This window comes from Nyctibius grandis, chromosome 5 (assembly GCF_013368605.1).
Source record: "Nyctibius grandis isolate bNycGra1 chromosome 5, bNycGra1.pri, whole genome shotgun sequence".
Taxonomy (NCBI): Eukaryota; Metazoa; Chordata; class Aves; order Nyctibiiformes; family Nyctibiidae; genus Nyctibius; species Nyctibius grandis.
Window position 1 is genome coordinate 75,735,095 of NC_090662.1, and position 20,448 is coordinate 75,755,542.

A 20,448-nucleotide genomic window follows, 5' to 3' on the forward strand; every position below is an offset into this window, starting at 1 on the left:
TCTCCTATAAAAAAAGTATCTTTTGGATGATCCATGTGCTTAAAATTTCCTTTGCTTAGGAAAAGATTGTTCCTGTTCCTCCTCATTGAGTGGCTATTTCTGCATCTAGGCTGTAACCCCTATTACAGAAAAATTCTCTGTGATTCCTATCTAGAAATCTCAAACTACCATAAGATGCCAGAGTTTAGTACAGCACTCAAATTAATCAGATTACCACAAATATATGCTACATATCACAAATTACCACAACCATACAGTGCATATTTGTTTTCAGCTTTCAGCAATCAACTTTCGAGATTTTGCAATATCTGAGCTGTTGTGATCTCTCACTCTCTTCCTTCGTTTGGGCATCTTTTGCTGTGTGCAGAGACTCTGAAGCAGGAGTATACAAACGTGAAGTAAAAGCAATTATTTATTGACCAATGCACCACACAGATGGCTGCGATTTAATGTGTTCAAACATTCCCTTTCTATTACACCTCCATTTCATGACTGAATTCCTCCCAGGGCCTCCCACTTCGTCCCGCTTTTGCTGGCGAGTAGTCCCAATTTTGTTCACTCTGTGCCTGGCGTTGCTGATGGCGCTGGTGACCCTGGCAGTTTTATGTAAGTACTAATGCATTTCTGTTTGCTTGGGGGGGTCAAGCTACTGAATAACATGAGACTGACATCTCCTTCAGGTGTAATTTCTGGTTCAGCTGAGAAAAGGCAACCAGTGAAACCAGATATTTTCCCTTGCCACAACATCTTTGTCCTCTTCTAGATGTGGTAAGGCTAGAAATGAGCAATATGGAGGGGAGCCGGAAAGGAGTGGAGTAGGATATTCACTGCTTGCTCTGGATGCCATTGTCTGGTCTCCTAAGAACTGTATCCACAATCTTGCTGTACTGACTAATGCTGGATCTGAAGGGAATGGAAAAGCTTTGTGTCACAGTAAACAGGTTTTGCCCATTAACGCCCATCCACAACAATTCCACTATGATACAGAGCTGAAGTTCACATTTTTAGGAAAAAAAAACAGCCTGGAAATGAATATAAAATCTACACAATGGAAATATATGATAAAAAGTGACGCTTTACTTTTGTTGTTCACTCAGCCAAAGAATAAGAAATCCATTATGCAATTGTTCTCTATCTCAGCAGCCCTTACATGCAACTCCTCAGGGAGAAATAACATTTATCCCAAATGGTTTATTTATCCCTAATGATCTGCTACATTGTTCCTTATCTGCACCCCAGCCTTTCTGAAGGACACCACTGGAAAATGTCTTATTGTTAATTTCAGTTTTCCAGATTTCCAAGGACTACAGGACACAGCTTAGAGACCTCAACATGACAAAGAATGAGCTGCATGAAAATTTCTCATATATGCTGCAAGCAATAGGAAATCAGCTGTGCTTGGAAGGGGAGAAAAAGCTTAAAAATAATGGTAAATTAACAAGTTTTGATGAGAGCTTATCTTTCAACGTGGCAGGGAAGGAAATGAGATGTGTCTTCTGTGTCTACTCAGGTCTGTCTCCTCAGGTGAGCCTGTGTCTTTGCAGATATGATCACCTAGAAAGTAGGCAATGAGCATGTCTGCCTCATACAGCACCTGGAGAGAGGTGCCCAGCGTGGCCATATGTGCACTGACGTGCAGCCTGGCAGTGGCACCAGGGTTTCAGGATTTAGTTTTCATAAAGAAACGGTTCTGTGGGATGCCTTCTGGACATGCCAGTTCCTGTCACTGCTAGTTCAGGGATCTCTACAACGTGCTCACCTGCATCTAATAGGTAATTTTACAGTGGTGCCTTAGAATTAAACAATTTACTTCACTCTATGTGAAAAGCAATCCACACACAGGACAGTGTGCTAGTACTGAGCCCTAGTAAGACAGGAATCTCCTAAAGTCAGAAGTGATGTGCAGTGAAGAGTAGCTAGACCAAGCTGAGAGTTTATTCTTTGTTCACTCCCTGTCTCCTGACTGTGTTCAGTGCAGGGCTGTTTCTGAAATCAGTTTGCCGTAGGTCGGTTATTTAAGTGGCATCTGACAATTAGCCAGCCACAGAATTGGTTCTCTTCAGAAATTATACTCTGAAGAGTAGGGACATTGGGCAAAGGGACCTTGCTGTGACTGTTGGGAAAGGAGACTTCATTTGTCCAGATATTGTGCCACAGACAAGCTAACTGTCTAGGTCTCCCTTTTAGTCAATGAAGAGAAATTGGCAGTGCAAGGATACGATCTGTTTCCTCACAAGAAACACACATGAAATGACAGAAAAAACATGTGTGAGACACTCCTACTTCTGTCCATTGACTAAAATGGGAATCTAGATGGATTCACTCATGTCATCTTTGCAGATTCCTAAAAGTGGGCAAAATAAATCCCATTTGCAACACCTGAAGCTCCTCTTAGTCCTAAAGGAATGGGAGAAATAGAAGGATGATTCAGTTTTCATCTCTTTCATTACCTGAATGTTCTGGGACCACAGTGGGATTTTGATTGAATGAGGACCGTGTCAAATACCCTCAGTCCCTATGGATCTTGTCATCACAGGCCAACAGTGATGATGCATGAGGGAACAGAACATCGTTCTGCCTGGGAACAGAAATGGGGTGATGGTTTTCCTTTTCCAGGCCAGAACTGTGTACTCTGCCCTGCAAACTGGAACTGGGAAGGTGGCGATACATGTTACTACCATTCTGAGGAAAAGAAATCGTGGGAACAGAGTCACCGGTTTTGTTCCTCTCAAAACTCTACTCTTCTTCTGATAAAAGAGACACCGAAGCTGGTATGGACTGGTTTCTCACTCTGTTTACCATGGAGGAAGTTCATGCACCCTATCAGCTACTCAATTCATGTGTAATTTTCTTAAATGGTACTGTGAGCAGGAGTTTTTCTACAGTGATCAGGTTGTCCTGGGCAGTGTTAAGTCATAGGCCTGGTCATGGCCACACGCAGCCCATCTTGCCTCGGCTTCCCATGGCTGGTTACTTACTGGGATGACTGGTGAAAGCAGGTTCATGGCTGTTTTGTCATGGGCAATGATTTCACTAATTTAACAAGTATTACAGATCCATACAAGGATTTGGTAAGACATTAGTTTGAAAACCTCTTTTATCCTGGTCTCCCCCATAGGCGAACCATAGTCCTCCCCATTTGTGGAAGTTCTTTCCACAAAAGTTGATCTCACCTTTTGAATCAAAATTAAAACACTTGGCAGTGAGTTGATGAAATCTGGCTTAAACTTTTAGTAAATAAATAAAAAAAAAACACTGAGGTGGAAAGAGAAAAAGCCAGTTGTAGAGTGAAATAATGTTTTTGCCTCTGGATGCCAGCAGACGTATTGGAAGGGTGAAGGCAGAAAAGATATCGTAAGAGCTAGCAGTCAGGCCATAAGGTTTCTTCCAGAAGGAAAGGGGAGCAGCTTTATTCTCACTCTCCCAAACTGGTGACACCAAAGATTGTGAGGTGCAGTCTGTTCTAGGTGTCTTAATCATGGCATTGAGAGGTATGAGGAAAAAGAGAAAAACGGAGAAGTGCACTGGGGATGACAATGATAAGTGAAGGAAGGAGAACAACAGAAAAAAACTGAATTCAAATCTTCAGAGAATTCCCTCAAGCAGCACTGAGAAAGCCAGCATTATTTAAGTTTATATTCTTAACTGTTTTGCTCAGAGCATTTTTTTAAGAACAGAATATCACTAAATGCTTAACTTTAAGATCTCTTTTACTTGTCATGGTCCAGCTTCTGGGAATAGGTAAACAATGCTAGAGCCAAGTGTGAAGGTTCAAATCAAACCCAACAGCTCCCTGCAGAGGCTCCCTTTTCACTGTGGACAAACGGTAAGGACAGAGTAAAGGGGGAGGAATGATTCATGACTAAAGGGCGGAGAACAACCCAGTGTTTCACCCAGAGGATTTATATCAGGTTGATGAGGGTGACATTGCTCTTCAGAGCTATAAATGTATCTCTCCTATTAAACACAGCTCTACTATCATTTCTCCTTTGCTACTTGGCTTTTGCTCTAAGAGCAGAACTTGTCCTGAAAGGTTAATAATTTATGTTCTTTATGTTCTTTAAGTAATTCCTATCAGGGCTTTCAACTTCCGAGGCTAAATATTTATTTTTAATATATTCCTGAATATTTGTTTTGAATTGTGCTTACTCTTCACAGGAACAGGTAAAAAAATTTCCTAAAAGCATATACTGGCTTGGATTAATGTTTAGAGCTGAAAAGAGAGACTGGTATTGGACAGACAACACAGTGCTTACAGAAGAACAGAAGTCTTGGTAAGTGGGCAGCTTTACCACAGTATATAAAATTGGTCCTCACCCATGTGCAACTCCCAGTTTCTCTGACACAAATGGAACATTGAACAGCCAACTTTTATGCAGCTTTCTCTGTATTCTGAGTCTCACTTTTCCATTTCAGATTTTTCTTGGCCTCACCCAGGACTGCTCGGAGAGTGAACTAGGCACTATTACTGGGAAAAAAAAAGTAGCCTGAAACTTTATGACCACAATTTAGTTTAGGATTGACCATAAATGTCATATGTTTCTCTTGTATTTGACATCTTGTTTCAGTGGGGATGCATGGAAAAAAATCCAATGTATTTCATTTCGTGCTTTTGATTTTATACTTTTTTATTTTTATATAAGACACTATTCAATCTCTAGAATCACTTCACTTTGGTTTAACATGTTCTTTCAGAAATAAAATATATTTTTCTTCTTGCTTTCATACCTGCTTTGCCGATTTTCCTTTTCATTACTGACATTTCTGTTGAAACAGCCACTGACACCCTCCAGTCAGTACCCAGTAGTTAGCCTTTCTTACTGTCAGGTATAATAAATGGTTTAGGATCTACCCTTAGAGTCTACTGGGGGGTGCTTGTTGGCGTGTTCAGGACAGGGTCAGTCTCCTAGGAGCTTGTGAATGATGTCACTAAATGGTTTTTTTTTTGAGGGGGGCATATATTTTTCATGAAAGTCACACAAGTAATTCTTGCAAGGTGTCCCTTTTTGGAAGGGGCAAGGATGCGCCATTTGAATGAGGTGAGATGTAACAATAAAGATTTTTCTTTCCTAGGGCAAAGAATGTGAACAACCTCCAACACTGTGGATATTTTTATTATGCTGCCATATATAGCCAAACATGTAAAGAAGAGTATTACTATATCTGTGAAAAGCCTGCCATCCAGTTACAGCGCGGTAACAATCATTGGCAGAAGGACTGGTTTGTCAGACCAAAATGATTATGAGAAGCTAGAAGACGTTCTGCAAGGTTGGAATTAATAATTTTGTTTTTCAGAACTATCACATGAGAATTTAAATATGTTAGATTGGACCTATTACATTTCCCTGTTTTCATTCTCTTCTAGACATGTGTAAAAATATCTGCATACTAAGGAAACGGGCATGGTGACGGGCTCCAGGAGTGACCCAATCTGTCGTTCCAGATCCAAAACTGCCGAATCACAGAATCACAGAATGTTTAGGGTTGGATGGGACCTCTGGAGATCATCTAGTCCAACCCCCTGCCAAAGCTGGTTCCCCTAGAACACATTGCACAGGGTCACATTCAGGCAGGTTTTGAATATCTCCAGAGAAGGAGACTCCACAACCTCCCTGGGCAGCCTGTTCCAGTGCTCTGTCACCCTCAAAGTAAAGCAGCTTTTCCTCATATTCAGATGGAACTTCCCATGTTTCAGTTTGTGCCCGTTGCCCCTTGTCCTGCCGCTGGGGACCACTGAGAAAAGTCTGGCCCCATCCCCTTGACACCCGCCCCTAAGGTATTTATAAGCATTGATAAGATCCCCTCTCGGTCTTCTCTTCTCCAGGCTAAACAGACCCAACTCTCTCAGCCTCTCCTCATAAGAGAGATGCTCCAGTCCTCTAATCATCTTTGTAGCCCTGTGCTGGGCTCTCTCCAGTAGTTCCCTGTCCTTCTTGAATGGGGGCTCAGAACTGGACACAGTACTCCAGGTGTGGCCTCACTAGGGCAGTGTAGAGGGGCAGGATAACCTCCCTTGACCTGCTGGCTACACTCTTCCTAATGCACCCCAGGATACCATTGGCCTTCCTGGCCACAAGGGCACATTGCTGGCTCATGGTGAACTTGTTGTCCACCAGGACTCCCAGGTCCTTCTCTGCAGAGCTGCTTTCCAGCAGGTCAACCCCCAACCTGTACTGGTGCATGGGGTTATTCCTCCCTAGGTGCAGGACCCTACACTTGCCTTGGTTGAACTTCATTAGGTTCCTCTCTGCCCAACTCTCCAGCCTGTCCAGATCTCGCTGAATGGCAGCACAGCCTTCTGGTGTATCAGCCACTCCTCCCAGTTTTGTGTCATCGGCAAACTTGCTGAGGGCAAACTCTGTCCCTTCATCCAGGTCACTGATGAATAAGTTGAACAAGATTGGACCCTGTACTGACCCCTGGGGATCACCACTAGCTACAGACCTCCGACTAGACTCAGCACTGCTGATCACAACCCTCTGAGCTCTGCCATTCAGCTAGTTCTCAATCCACCTCACTGTCCACTCATCTAACCCCCACTTCCTGAGCTTTCCTATGACAATGTTATGGGAGACAGTATCAAAAGCCTTGCTGAAGTCAAGTTAGACAACATCCACTGCTCTCCCCTCATCTACTCATCCAGTCATGCCATCATAGAAGGCCATCAGATTGGTCAAGCATGATTTCCCCTTGGTGAATCCATGTTGACTACTCCTGATAACCACCTTCTCATCCACATGCTTAGAGATGGCATCCAGAATGAGCTGTTCCACCACTTTTCCAGGGACGGAGGTGAGGCTGACCAGCCTGTAGTTTCCTGGGTCCTCCTTCTTGCCCTTTTTGAAGACTGGAGTGACATTGGTTTTTCTCCAGTCCTCAGGCACCTCCCTAGCTCTCCATGACCGACACAAGAGATGGACAAAATGGCCAAAATTGATGACCAGGAAAAAAAACACTGTGACAAAGCAAGCACATAAAGCATCCGCTCTTCTCCCAGGATCCACTGATACAGTCCTAATAACACTTGTCAGTTCATAACTGTACAGCCAAAACATAACAAAAATTAAACACTTCCATTCAGGAGATGCTTCTGATGTCTCATTGATCTGCGTGCTTTAATACACAAGTAGGCTGGAGTACACAACACACAAACACAGTTATCCTCAGAAGGTGGGCCAAGGTGTTCCCGAACTGTAATAATAATCATATTTGCTCTGGAGCACTGAGATTCATAGTCCTCATAAGGACTTGTGCATGTGTCACAGGATAAGACATCCTTCAGCTCTGAATGTCTAGCTCTCTTCCATGCTCTATAAATCTTCCTGGCACTGTTAGATCTTTTTGCTTTTTTTTCCCCTAGTAATAATTGTGCTCTTCTCTTCTACTTTTCTACTTTTTTGATCTATTACAAGAGCTGTGCTAGGGTTCGGTCAGATGCATGAACAGAACCTTCTTTTATGTATTTTCAGGATATTTCCTGGAATGCCATACTGCTAACTTAATGTGCTGAGCAAGGGTCTACAAATGCAACCATAGTGAAAATACTCCAAGCAGAGTTAATGAACAAAACATTTCCCTCCACATCTCCGCAGAACAATGACAGTCAGGTTGAAATAAGAAAACTCAGTCCCGTAACAGTGTTTTGATTTCAGCAAAAAGTCCACACATTCCTAGCTTGCTCCCTTCTGCAGCCCTGTGTATTCCTTGTGGATTGCATCCCAGATTAGTTATTGTGGATCAGTTACCACTGGTGTAGCAGCTGGTCTGTTAAAGCATCAGTCATTCCCTTCAAGGGGCTGTTCTAGTGTCTCACTGATCTCAGCACTATACAGCAGTTTCTGATCACCAACATGAACATTTCGGGTGTCATTTTCAAATATCAATTTCTTGCTCCAGAAACCTTAGTGGGTTTCTCTTCCTCTCTGCTGTTTACCCTCCTCACTCAACATCTCTAATGTAACATCTCCTAGCTGCTCCTCTCAATTCCTCTCCCTGCTGTTCCTGTCTTTGGGGGTGAAAATGCAGAGTGCTTCTGTCCTGCAGTGCAGACACAGCCCTGTTGACTTCCCAGAGTGTCTCTCAGCATTCATACCAGACACACTGAAATAAGAAATCTCATGTGGAAGGTATCCTGAACTGTATTCATGGCACATCCTTTCATGATAACGAAGGGCTTTGCTGTAATTTGTCAGAAAAATTAAAAAAGAAAAAACCAACTCTGATCTTGTTTTCTCTTACATTAGAGTGACTGTGAGGAAAGAGGAAAGATATATCCAGGATGTTTTTTCATTAATGAGGTATGCCTAAGAGCAGAGGCATGAATCCTAGGTGTTTCTGCAGCTTGTTGAAGACAAACATGGGCTGAGACTGACAGCTTCCCACGCTGACAGGCAGCCACAAGGCTACACCAGGTCTTGCTGTAGCCTTGGTCTTTTGGGTCAATTTACTGTCAGCCCAAAAGCAGCCTCTGGTGCAGCAGCTGTATTTGTAACTGTAAAGGCAGGTGGGGTCAGAATACTATTTCACAGTGTGGCATGCTACTGAAACAGAAGAAGCTAGCTGCGCCTTCTCACAAAACAATGACTGAGACACCAAAAAGAAAAAAACAAGAAAAAATCATCCCAGAGAAGAAAGAGAGGAGGCAGGCAGTGTCCTACCATTCACTGCAGGCATTCGGAGTGCTGCAGCGAACAACCTCATCTAGCAAGGTTGAAAGTGGCAAAGGACATAAGCTGGTGGTGTTATAACCACCATATGTGCTGGTTGTGGACTGTGCTGTCTGACTGTATCCCCTTTTCCACTGAAAGGAGCTTTTCCTTCCAGGGGAAGGGACATACAAATATACTGTTCGTGTATTGGTTGAGAAGGCATTTTGAATCACAGTTCTGTACAACAGTGCTTTCCATGTCTAAATTCCACTCCTCCCCATGTCCCCCCCACCCGAGTCAGACTCTAACTGATGCACTTTGCAAGGTCACATTCTGTTTAATGAACACAGCTGTTTTTTTCCAGCCTGCTGACATTTATATCCAGGCTGTGTCTAAATGTAGACCCAAACTTCCTGCCTTAGTTTACCTTTGTTTTCATTTTAGTCTGAAAAAAACAAGAAATTTTGCCTGCCCTGGATCCTTACAAGAACAGAGAGCATGACGGTGAAGTTCCATCTTAATGCTTTTGTTGTGTCTGTTCAGACATAAAGGAGCCATCCAGAGGGACCTTGACAGGCTTGAGAGCTGGGCCTGTGTGAACCACATGAAGTTCAACAAGGCCAAGTGCAAGGTCCTATATGTGGGTCGGGACAATCCCAAGCACAAATACAGGCTGGGCAGAGAATGGATTGAGAGCAGCCCTGAAGAGAAGGACTTGGGGATGATGGTTGACAAGAAGCTCAACATGAGCCGGCAACATGCGCTTGCAGCCCAGAAGGTCAACCATATCCTGGGCTGCATCAAAAACAGCATGGCCAGCAGGTTGAGGAAGATGATTCTGCGCCTCTACTCCACTCTCATGAGACCCCACCTGGAGTACTGCATCCAGCTCTGGGGCCCCCAACATAAGAAGGACATGGAGCTGTTGGAATGAGTCCAGAGGAGGGCCATGAAGATGATCAGAGGGCTGGAGCACCTCTCCTATGAAGACAGGCTGAGAGAGTTGGGGCTGTTCAGCCTGGAGAAGAGAAGGCTCCGGGGAGACCTTCTAGCAGCCTTCCAGTACCTGAAGGGGGCCTACAGGAAAGCGGGAGAGGGACTTTTTACAAGGACATGTAGTGACAGGACGAGAGAGGACGGTTTTAAACTGAAAGAGGGTAGATTTAGATTAGATATTAGGAAGAAATTCTTGACTGTGAGGGTGGTGAGACACTGGAACAGGTTGCCCAGAGGAGCTGTGGATGGCCCCTCCCTGGCAGCATTTAAGGCCAGGTTGGGTGGTGCTTTGAGCAACCTGGTCTAGTGGAAGGTGTCCCTGCCCATGGCAGGGGGGGTTGGAATTAGATGCACTTTAAGGTCCCTTCCAACCCAAACCATTCTATGATTCTATGATTCTTGCAGCACAATCTGTTTCAAAATATGACTCAAAAAAAAGTGATATAATTAAGACTGCTTATTGAATTCAGAGCTAGAAAAATAATACAAGAAAATCATTTTACCTCCTGCTTTCTCTTCAGAAGTAAAATCAGCTTGGAGAAAAGTTTCTCCAAAGGAGATTCATTACATGCTTGAGAAGTTGTTGCTAAGACTGAAGAGGTTACTGTCATGAAAACCTGTAACCAAATTCAGTGGCATAGACATGCTTGACTCCCAGTTCTCTGCAGAAATGTCCTTTTTACATTAAGGTACAAACAAACACTTTTCAGGCCCTATAGAGAAGGATTTTTGCACTGTATTTAGCATGAGGTTTTTATGAGGACATTATGGATACACCATGAATACATAGTGAATGTTACTCCTTGTGTGCCTGTCTGTGTAATAAAACTGACTGTAAGCACCCTTCGCTCCTAGCTTTTCCCTCATGCCTTCTCTTTGTATATGGGTAAAATATAATGCAAGAAACACACACAGACAGAGATATTTGAGCTCTGAAAAAAAATCTATCATCATCTGCACAGCAAAGCAGGAAGTATAGCCCAGTCACTACAGTGTATTTCCAGTCTGTTGATATTATTTTGCAAATGGGAGACTCTGAACTTTACACACAAAAGCGGGAACAGCTACCACAGAAACTCCTCTCATCATTTCCTCCTGACTCACCCTGTCCCCACGACATGGCTCCTCGTGGCTGGGCAAGTGCTCTGTTAAGCAGAGTTGATAGCTGAAGATGCTTAAGAACTACAGGTCAGCACTGGAGCAAAGCACTGCAAAGAGCTGGAGATGGAGAACGGGGATGGATAAGCTGCTTCTGCACAGTGACTTCTGTGTACAGTGCAATAGCATAGGGTCCTCAGTGTAGTCTGGTCTTTCTCTGACACAGGCTGAGCAGTCCTGTGAATCCTGCCAAGCTCCTGGCCTCAGCATTCTTTCAGCTTAGCTTTTCCCCTTCTAGCATTTATTTCAGTGAATTTTTGTAAAATAATTTAATTTTTCATTTATTTCATAACACTGTATGGAAATGCAGCCTATTGCTTTCAGTGCAGCTGATATGTTCTATTTGTGCCGTGACACATGAACAGATAACTTTCATACCTTAACTCAAAATAGCAACAATTTCTGGAGCATCTTATTTTAAGGAGGTAGAAAATCCTGATATTTGCTATATTTACAGAGTCACATCAGGTGGATAGTTATATAAAACAGTCTTAGGTTCCAACCAGGAACCAAGACTCCGGATCTTGACATTCAGGAAGAAAACACCCATCCTTGACAGTTCCACTTTAACTCCTTAACATGCTTTCAATATACAACACTTTTACTATGACCCAGTAATCAGAACAGAGCCAGCTTCCTCTGTGGTTTCACTGGAAATGCTAAAACATGAACCATTGCCATCGCCTCAGCATTGGTCTCGCTGCATTGTGCCCCTACTCCCAAAGTACTGCTATTGCAGGAAAGAAGTGTGACGAGCTGGAGATGGAGGATGAGGAAGGCTACACCGCATTAAATTTACGGCCTTCAGCTTCAGTTACTAGTCCTGGGTATTCGAGCAGCAACAAATGTTCTGCATTTAAGTCTCCAGCCAGTTGTGTTACAGTAGACAGTAAGTACAGATGGAAATCATCTTTTCTATCTAAGTCAGGGCATAACTTCAATTTGCATGTTCATGTTGATTGCTTTAGAATCTTTCTAAACTTTATAGTATATCCTTAGATAAATGTTCATAGAAACAGCAGAAAGAATAATTATAATGGAGTCTTGTGTGCTGTTGTTTATGAACACAGGTGATATTTTCTCCGAAGCCTATATTTACTCCAATTATTTTTTTCCATTTACTTCAACACAGGAAAAAAATCACCTTTTTATGTTTTTTTTTTCATTTTGGTGGGACTCATTTATTACAGCAGGGCACTACAAAAGAGGAAGGCACTATATCAGATAATGAAGGCCTTGGAAATGGAAGCAATTTCCTCAGCTATGAGGAGTAGAAAGGTGTCCTGTTTATCAGTCTTAATAGTGAATGTAAGCTCTGATAGGAGTATATATTTTTATTACAGCTCAAATTTTTTCTGTAAACAAGCTGAGCGTTAACTAAGGTAGTGAATTGTGCCCATGGAATGCCTGAGACCGTAAAATAATGTCTTGAATACTGTTACTGCTGCTCATAAGTTCACCATGTGGCTTTTCTGTGAAATAAATATCATTGCTGCTATTTGCAGGTGGTGTAGAGTAGACAAAGACTAAATTAACATCACTCTGGTGCTGTCTGGAAAAGATCTAGGGCTATCCATTGAGAATGACCGCTTGACAAGGAGGATTGAGGAGAAGCCGTTGAGAAACAGCAGCCAGAAAACCAAGGATAAAATACTAGGGAGTATGATGTAGGGGCAGAGCCTCCCAGAAAGAAACATGTAAAGTAGATAGACTTATGGCCAAATTAGGTTGGGAGGGACCTCTATAGTTCATCTTTTCCAATCCTTTGCTTGAAAGGGCTAGCTCTAAAGTTGCTCAAGGCCTTGTCCACTTGAGGTAGAGTGGAATGATCACTTCTCTCGACCTGCTGGCTGCAGTCTTGCCAATGCAGCCCAGTGCTGGTCAGCTTTCCCTGCCAAAAGGGCACACTTGAGGACTCAGGTTCAACTTGTCCACCAGGACCCTGAAGCATAGCTGCTTTCTAGCTAGTCAGTCCCCTACCTGTACTGGTGCATGGACTTGTACTGTTACAGGTGCCAGACTTCATATTTGCCTTTGTTGAGCTGTTGCACTTACAGCTCATTCCTAGGAATTTTAGGTCCCTTTAAAAGGAAAGCCCTACCCTCCAGTATATCAGTCACCACCCCAATGCGGTGTCATCTGCAGTCTCTTCAAATTACCTTAACTAGTGAGGGTTAGGGTCATTTCCCTTAACTTTGGCTATGTAAGTTTTAGCTGCCAAGTCTTTCTGGATTTCTGGGCACCTCTGGAGGGTGATTCTTCTCACCTAACAATATGTTAGTTCCCTGGAAGTGCTTGCTCTGATGCACTGGACTCAAGCAAAATAGTTGATGTGTATAAAACTTTCAATTAACCTGAACACTCTAAAGATATATGAAAGAGTATTACAGAAAATTGCAGAGCAATTGCAGGGAAAAATGCATATATATAAAAGAAAATATTTTGATCAGAGCATAGTCAGCTATAAAATTCTGGAGAACTATATTCCTGATTAGACATTGAACCACGATGGAAATTTGGAGAAAGAGCCTGAAGCAAGATGCACAGCTTAATGTTCAAACATTGCAATAATTTAGAAATCCCAATTACAGGTTCCAGTTATCCAAAACTAGATAGTAATTTTTCCCTTTCAAGGTGGAGAAGTCTTAGAGATTGTTTTATTATTTCCAGGACTGCGGGAACTGCAAAATCTAATCTATTTACCTGTTTCATGAGAAGAAGTTTTACTCTAAAACCCTAGAGTCTCAGTTAATAAACATTCTCAGTGGATAAATAGATATTTCTCAAAACGACTGCAGGAAATTCAGAAGAGTGATAACAATAACTGCAGTAAGAAAAAAAGAGGCTCTGCAGATGGGATAAAGGTGAACTGGTGATGTCAGAGAAGAGGTAATACCACTGTGTGTGAGGAGAGCTGCTGGTTTTGTTGCTGAATGGGTTTTTTGTTTGTCCCAGGAGCCTCTGCCTCATCTTCCATATGGCGGCCACTGGCCTTTGCTTTCCTCGCTTTGTGCCTGGTGCTGCTGACAGGGCTGGTAGCCCTGCTTGCCCTGTGTAAGTACTGCGGCGTCCCGTGCTGTTGCGGGAATGAATTCCACCTGTACATCTGTTTCATCTCCCCCTGCAGACTGTCCCTGATGTCCCTGTTCCCCCGATGGAAATAATACAGCAAGAAGGGCAACAGTACAACTCTTCCACAGAAGTCACCCCATTATTGAGTATCAATGCAGGTCACTCGGGATCACTGCTATCTGTATTCATAGTTACCCTAACCCTAACAGTTACACTAACCCTAATGCAAGTTTCCACCTTAACCCAAACCGCTGACTAACCCTAACCCTAAACCCTAACTCTGACCCACAGCAGTCTGCCTGCCATCACCATCAGAGATCACTTATATCTGCATTTATAGTTACCCTAAACCTAAGGGTTATGCTACCCCTAACACAAGCCCTAATCATAACACTAAAACCTAATCCTCACCTTAACACTAAAACCTAATCCTCACCTTAACACTAAACCTTACCGTAAACCAAACCCTAAAGTACTACCTTAACCCTAAATATAACCTCTAACCCTAAGCCTAACCCAAATGCTAAATCCTAACCTTAACCCTAAACCTAAACCCAAACCCTAATCCTAGCCCTAACCCTAAATACAACCTTTAACCCATAACTATAAGCCTAAACCTAAACACTAATTTTAACCCTAAACCCCTAACCCTACCCTTAATGACACTTCCCCTAACACTAAAGCTAATCTCTAACCCTAACCTTAAGCATAAGCCTAACCCCTAAATCTATCCTTAACCCTAATCCTAAACCATAATCCTAACACCTAACATCTAACCCTGAACGTAATCATAATGACCCTAACCCTAGCCCTAACCCTAACTGCTGAGTAACACTAACCATAACACTAATCCATTTCTGAAATGCTTAGTTTTCACAGCTAGAAGCTCATGTCTCTAGCCACACTGTCTGGGTCATGGTGACTCCCGTGACTGTTACCGGAATATTGCACAGTTACAGTTCCCTCTTTTTCTTGGATTGCAAGCTCTTTGCAGGGAGAGCAGTCCTGGCATCAAAGCATCGTGACTGGTGCATTTGCCCAATGATTACAACAGATTTTTCCTTAGAAACGTTTCAATTAACAACCAAAGGTGATGCCACATTACATTTGGAGCCAGAGACAGAGAGTCCCTGGCTTCTTTTTGGCAGGAGGGAAGCAGTTGCAAGTGCCCAGGATAAACACTCAGGGTGGTCCATGGCATCACAGAAATGTTAGCTCAGAGGCAATTCTTCACATTTCTAGTCTGACACCCACTCTTTCCTCTCCACCATTCAAAGCTGGACTATCACCAAACCCAGATAAACTCATGTGTAGCTTTGTCCAGATGACTTCTGAAAATCTTCAAGGGCGGAGATGCCCCCACCTTCCCAGGTGACCTTTTCCATTCCTGCACAACCCTGCTGGTGAAGAAAAGGTGGATGATGTACACACAATGGTGGACATACAAATGAAGTGGACAAAAAATAAAAGATGCCAAAAGCTACAAATTAAAGCTACAATTAAAGCTACAAATTTTTAAAAACAATCTTTGATAAGTACTTTCATGCTTTTCAGATTTTCAGGTTTCCAAGGATCCTGAGGAAGGAAAGAAGCTGCAGGAAATGAGGGAAGCGTTGTGTTTTGAAGGGAAGGAGAAAAATGGTAAATGTGGGGTTTATGTAAATAAACACAAATCATCCCCTTTTCAGAGTCCATTGACTGAGACACTATAAAATCACAGGGAAATGATCTGATTGGTTAGTATCTGTTTTTAACTGCGGTAGTATTTGAGATGTGGATATGTGTATATTAACATGCAAACCAACTTGTCACTCACCCCTCAAGATCTCAGCTGATTCATGGCTACCCTTAATCTTCTTTTCTCAGTCAAGCCAGTAGCTAAAGCCCCTCTATTCATCGCAGGTATGCATAATACTTTCTCTGATTTCTAGAAACAAAATGTGCTCTCTGTCCAGCAAGCTGGCAAAACAGTGGCGCTGACAACTGCTTCTACATTTCAAAGCAGAAGAAAACATGGAAGCAAAGCCAGGAGTTCTGTTCCTCGAGAAACTCCACTCTTCTTGTGCTAAAAGACAAAGCAAAGATGGTACAGTCTTAACCTCATACATTCCTTCATGTCACGTGATTTAACTTGCAGCAATCTTGCAGGCGGAAAATAGTTTGGTCATTTACACTGCATGTATTTAGTCTTCTCTGGGTCAAGTAGCCTTCCTGCAAGTCACAAGATTGTTATGACTTGCAACACTTTTTAAATTGTGTGCTGTGAGAAACAGTGAAATTATGTATTATGAGAAATAGAATAAACAATTGTATAACATACCTTAATTAGCTAATACTTAGGTTTTCACAGAGACAACAAATTGTATATTACCAGCATGGAGGAGAGACACAGCACACAGAACACATTTTTTTGTTATCTCTATCCACAAGTTTTGTTACTGAGGGCTCCCAGCATCAAACCCACATCTATGTGAAATCTAGAGAGTGGACAATGCACCACGGTATTCATTGCACATTGCAGTGCAAAGTGATTAGAAAAGATTGGTTTCTGACCTTGTGTTATACCCTCACAGAATGGTGTTAATGATGGCACAAAGGCTAGACAGCAGAGGGTTGTATTATGATGATTGAATAAGGTTTAAGGAGTTAATAAGTTTAAGTACTCTTACTAATTTGGGTTTTTCTTCTGACTAATGAAAAATCTGTAATTTGCTGTCAAGAGTCTATTTTCCCTTTTTGTGTACACCTATATGGGAATCTCTTTTTCCACAGCTACTAAGCTTACACAAAGCCCAAATATCCTTATTTTTTTTTTGCTACATAAAACTTTTAAAAGGAAACAAGCTTCCTGGAAACCTCCCTCCTATTTCCAGATGGGAGTTAGTTTCAGATGGGGGTTCTCAACTCTTATTTTAAGGCATAAAAGCTGCCCTTTTGGATTTTTTTTTAAAAGTGAAAATCAGATGGGTAGAGACAAAATAAAAAGTAGAGAAAGGGTTTATTACTGAGTTCAGCAGCATACTGAGGTCAGAATCCTGGTTCACACTGTTGGGAGACACCTGAACACCACACCTTCAATGGTGAATTCAAGAGACAATTTTGGTATACTATATAAATCCCTAGATAGTTTGATTCCAGATGCCTGGGTGCCTGATTTTTCTTCCATGTTTGGCATATGCAACTGCAGCCAGACTGAGGCCAGACTAGGTTAAGCCAGATATGGATTTTAGATTTTGTGTGAGTCCCTAAACATGCTACTAAGCAGCAGTAGAGTATCTGGAGGATCTGAACAGTGTAAGATGCTGAGGAACCTCTAAGCCTGTTCAGATCCTTGAGATACTCTACTGCTGTTTAGTAGCAGCAGAATGATTAGGTGCCTAAACATGGGTTTCTAGGGCAATCTGAAATGCCTGGGCATACTCTCTTTGACCTCCAAATAATGCCTCAGAAAGGCACAATTCTCCCATAGGTTGTGGGTCTTGTCTGTCAGCCATATGTGAAGACCTCAGGCAGGTTGGGGAATCTCAAAAGGTGCTATAGGCCTGTATTTCAGCCACAGGCTCTGTCCTCTAGGCTGGAATTCATCTCACCTAACTTCAGGCACCTACAGTGTAAGCGGTCTGCAACTTCAGAGCTACTTCCTCAGGTTCTGTCACAGTCAATGGGAGATCCAGCCAATTCAGTAACACTCCCAGTGGGTGAGATGAGTCACTCCTCAGGGCTCCATTTGGTTTGTTGGCCAGACCTCTGCTGACTAATCGGGGCTTAAACAGTGCTCCCATATCTGTATCTAAACTGCAGATATTTAAAGGCAGCGTACATACCTAAAAGCAGACCAGATAAAGCTGGGTTTGTTTGTTTTTTTTTTCTTTAAAAAAACAGTGTTTTTACAGATCCAGGGTACATTGGTCTTGTGGCAATTCAATAAAAAAACAGTATTTGAATAATCCTATAATCAGAGCAGTCAGCACTGCCTTATAGAAAACAAGCACAGACAACATGTTACTCTTCTATTGAGTAAGAGCTATCTTCTTTGGTTGCAGAACCTTTTCAGCTGGAAGATACAGGAACTTGGGTCTTATTTTTGAAAATTTATTGTGATTATTTTCCCATACCTACAGGTTTCTGTGCCACAAGATTCACAGTTTTACTGGGTTGGATTATCATACATATCTGAAAGGAGCAGCTGGTACTGGGAGGATGGAACAGCTTTTTCAAAAGAAGCGACAAACTGGTAAACCTTCATAACTTAGGACCAGTGTGGTTCTTTCTGATGGGCCCCAGTAAATTATATGAAACTTGTGCTTCCTCTTCCTTTTCCATGTTTGTCACATGCACAATGATGAAGGAGCATGGAGACCATAGTATCTGCTATGGAGCTCCGAATTTGTGTCCTGTATGAGGAACAATGGGTGGCAAAATACAGCTCAATCACGTGCACCAAACTCAAAAGGACCACCCAGCACAAATAAAATAGCTCCAAGTGGGAAGTAATTCTACATTCCAGTGACAAATCAGTATGATTACGTTTGTCACATGCACAATGATGAAGGAGCATGGAGACCATAGTATCTGCTATGGAGCTCCGAATTTGTGTCCTGTATGAGGAACAATGGGTGGCAAAATACAGCTCAATCACGTGCACCAAACTCAAAAGGACCACCCAGCACAAATAAAATAGCTCCAAGTGGGAAGTAATTCTACATTCCAGTGACAAATCAGTATGATTACAAATGGTCCAAATATGAACACATGATGTCACTGGGACATCATTAAGCCATATCTTTTAATTTCCTAGGGTTATGTTATATGACAACATCTTCTGTGCCTCCTTATATGGACGGATTATTTATGCCACTCACTCCTGTTCGACAAAGCAATTCTGGATCTGTGAGAAAGTGGCTGTTCATTTCACCTGAAGAAACATTGCAAGAAGTGATGTGGGATCTGCCACTGTGAGATACCAACTTTAGGATCTGGAAGTTTAAAATATATTTTTATTTTTGTTTCTTTGTCATGTAGTTTTCTCAGAATGGTGATTCAAATGGACAGGTCATTTGAGACAGAGATTACATCTTCCTCTTTGCTGGCATTTTCCCTCCCAGACTCACAAATGAGAGACAGGAAAAAAACTACAAAGCTAAAAACTACTGGCCTAGGAAGCAACTTGAAAGAGTTAGCTACAGTCAAGCAATGACTCTTTCATGACTCTCTAGGTTAACAACCACACATTCTCTCAGATCTCTATATTTCTTGAGCTTTAGTCAGCATTTTACACTAACGCCTGCCAGTCATAAACCAGTCCACCTACACCCTTGATGAATTACTTACTGTACACACTAACTAGCATCCACCCATAATCCTCTTCTAGACCAGTTTGCCTAGTCATGCCTTCTTGCCTAAATCTGTTCTTCCAGCTGTTCCCCTGTTTGAGGTATATGGATACAGAAAGAACATCAGGCCCTGTTCATCCATAAAATTCCTTTCACGTATGCATTAATCTTTATAGAAACAAAATGACATTTTTCAGAAGACTACAGGGAATCCCTGGAAGCAATCTCTGTGAAAAGTCAAGTCAAATGTCATGGTTGGATTAAAACATTACCTGAATAACTTCAGTGCTACCATAACTGCTATGCAAATAGAAGAAAGGATAATAATTATGTGCTCCATTCAGAGCTACACACAATCAGTACTCAAACTGATGCAGGATCCATTGCCACAAATCTCACTTGAGCTCTTGTATTATATCCACACTGTTTGGGATATCTGGAGCCCAAGGTACACACTATGTGTCATGTGTTATTAAAGCACTTGTCATGCTTCTTGAAAGAAAATGATGCCTCCACTTTTCTGTGTGGAATTTCATTGCATAAGTTCTTTGAAGTTTTGTATGTCAGCATCTGTTTTGTATTACATATGCATATATTCCTTGTATATATATATCTTGTATCTATGTGTATATGCCTTAGTATTTGGAGATTTTCCTAAAATAAAAAAAAAAAAAAAAATGTCTTTAATATCAGTATTTCCTTGGAAAACATTCACAAAAACTGATGCAGTTCATTCATTGGTAAAAAACTGAACCCCCTTTTCCTACTATGCTGAAAGATGTTTGTGAACTGAATAAATTCACTATGCTCAGTAGAGCCAAGTCCAAATTTATGGGCACAAGTACCAGTTGAACTATCTAGAATTCACAGAATCATAGAATCATAGAATGGTTTGGGTTGGAAGGGACCTTAAAGAGCATCTAATTCCAACCCCTCTGCCACGGGCAGGGACACCTTCCTCTAGACCAGGTTGCTCAAAGCCTCATCCAACCTGGCCTTGAACACTGCCAGGGAGGGGGCATCCACAGCTCCTCTGGGCAACCTGTTCCAGTGTCTCACCACCCTCACAGTCAAGAATTTCTTCCTAATATCTAATCTAAATCTACCCTCGTTCAGTTTAAAACCGTCCTCCCTCATCCTATCACTACATGTCCTTGTAAAAAGTCCCTCTCCCGCTTTCCTGTAGGCCCCCTTCAGGTACTGGAAGGCTGCTATAAGGTCTCCCCGGAGCCTTCTCTTCT

General features: G+C 42.2%; 1 protein-coding gene across 1 annotated transcript; it reads left to right on the plus strand.

Moving 5' to 3' along the window:
- Positions 1-11,554: 11,554 nt before the first annotated feature.
- LOC137664241 (natural killer cells antigen CD94-like) lies at positions 11,555-18,811 on the plus strand. The gene is made up of 6 exons (XM_068402109.1): positions 11,555-11,691; positions 13,758-13,856; positions 15,429-15,515; positions 15,806-15,960; positions 17,996-18,108; positions 18,673-18,811. Exons 1-6 carry the CDS (start codon positions 11,565-11,567, stop codon positions 18,791-18,793), a joined length of 702 nt encoding a protein of 233 aa, XP_068258210.1. The 5' UTR covers positions 11,555-11,564; the 3' UTR covers positions 18,794-18,811.
- The last annotated feature ends 1,637 nt before the right edge of the window (positions 18,812-20,448 follow it).

Bases quoted from the DNA above. Each gene is read 5' to 3' on its own strand.
- LOC137664241 (XM_068402109.1), top strand. From the start codon at position 11,565: ATGGAGGATGAGGAAGGCTACACCGCATTAAATTTACGGCCTTCAGCT. The intron at 11,692-13,757 runs GTAAGTACAGAT...TGTTTGTCCCAG, and splicing joins CAGTTGTGTTACAGTAGACA to GAGCCTCTGCCTCATCTTCC. The intron at 15,516-15,805 runs GTAAATGTGGGG...TCTGATTTCTAG, and splicing joins TGAAGGGAAGGAGAAAAATG to AAACAAAATGTGCTCTCTGT.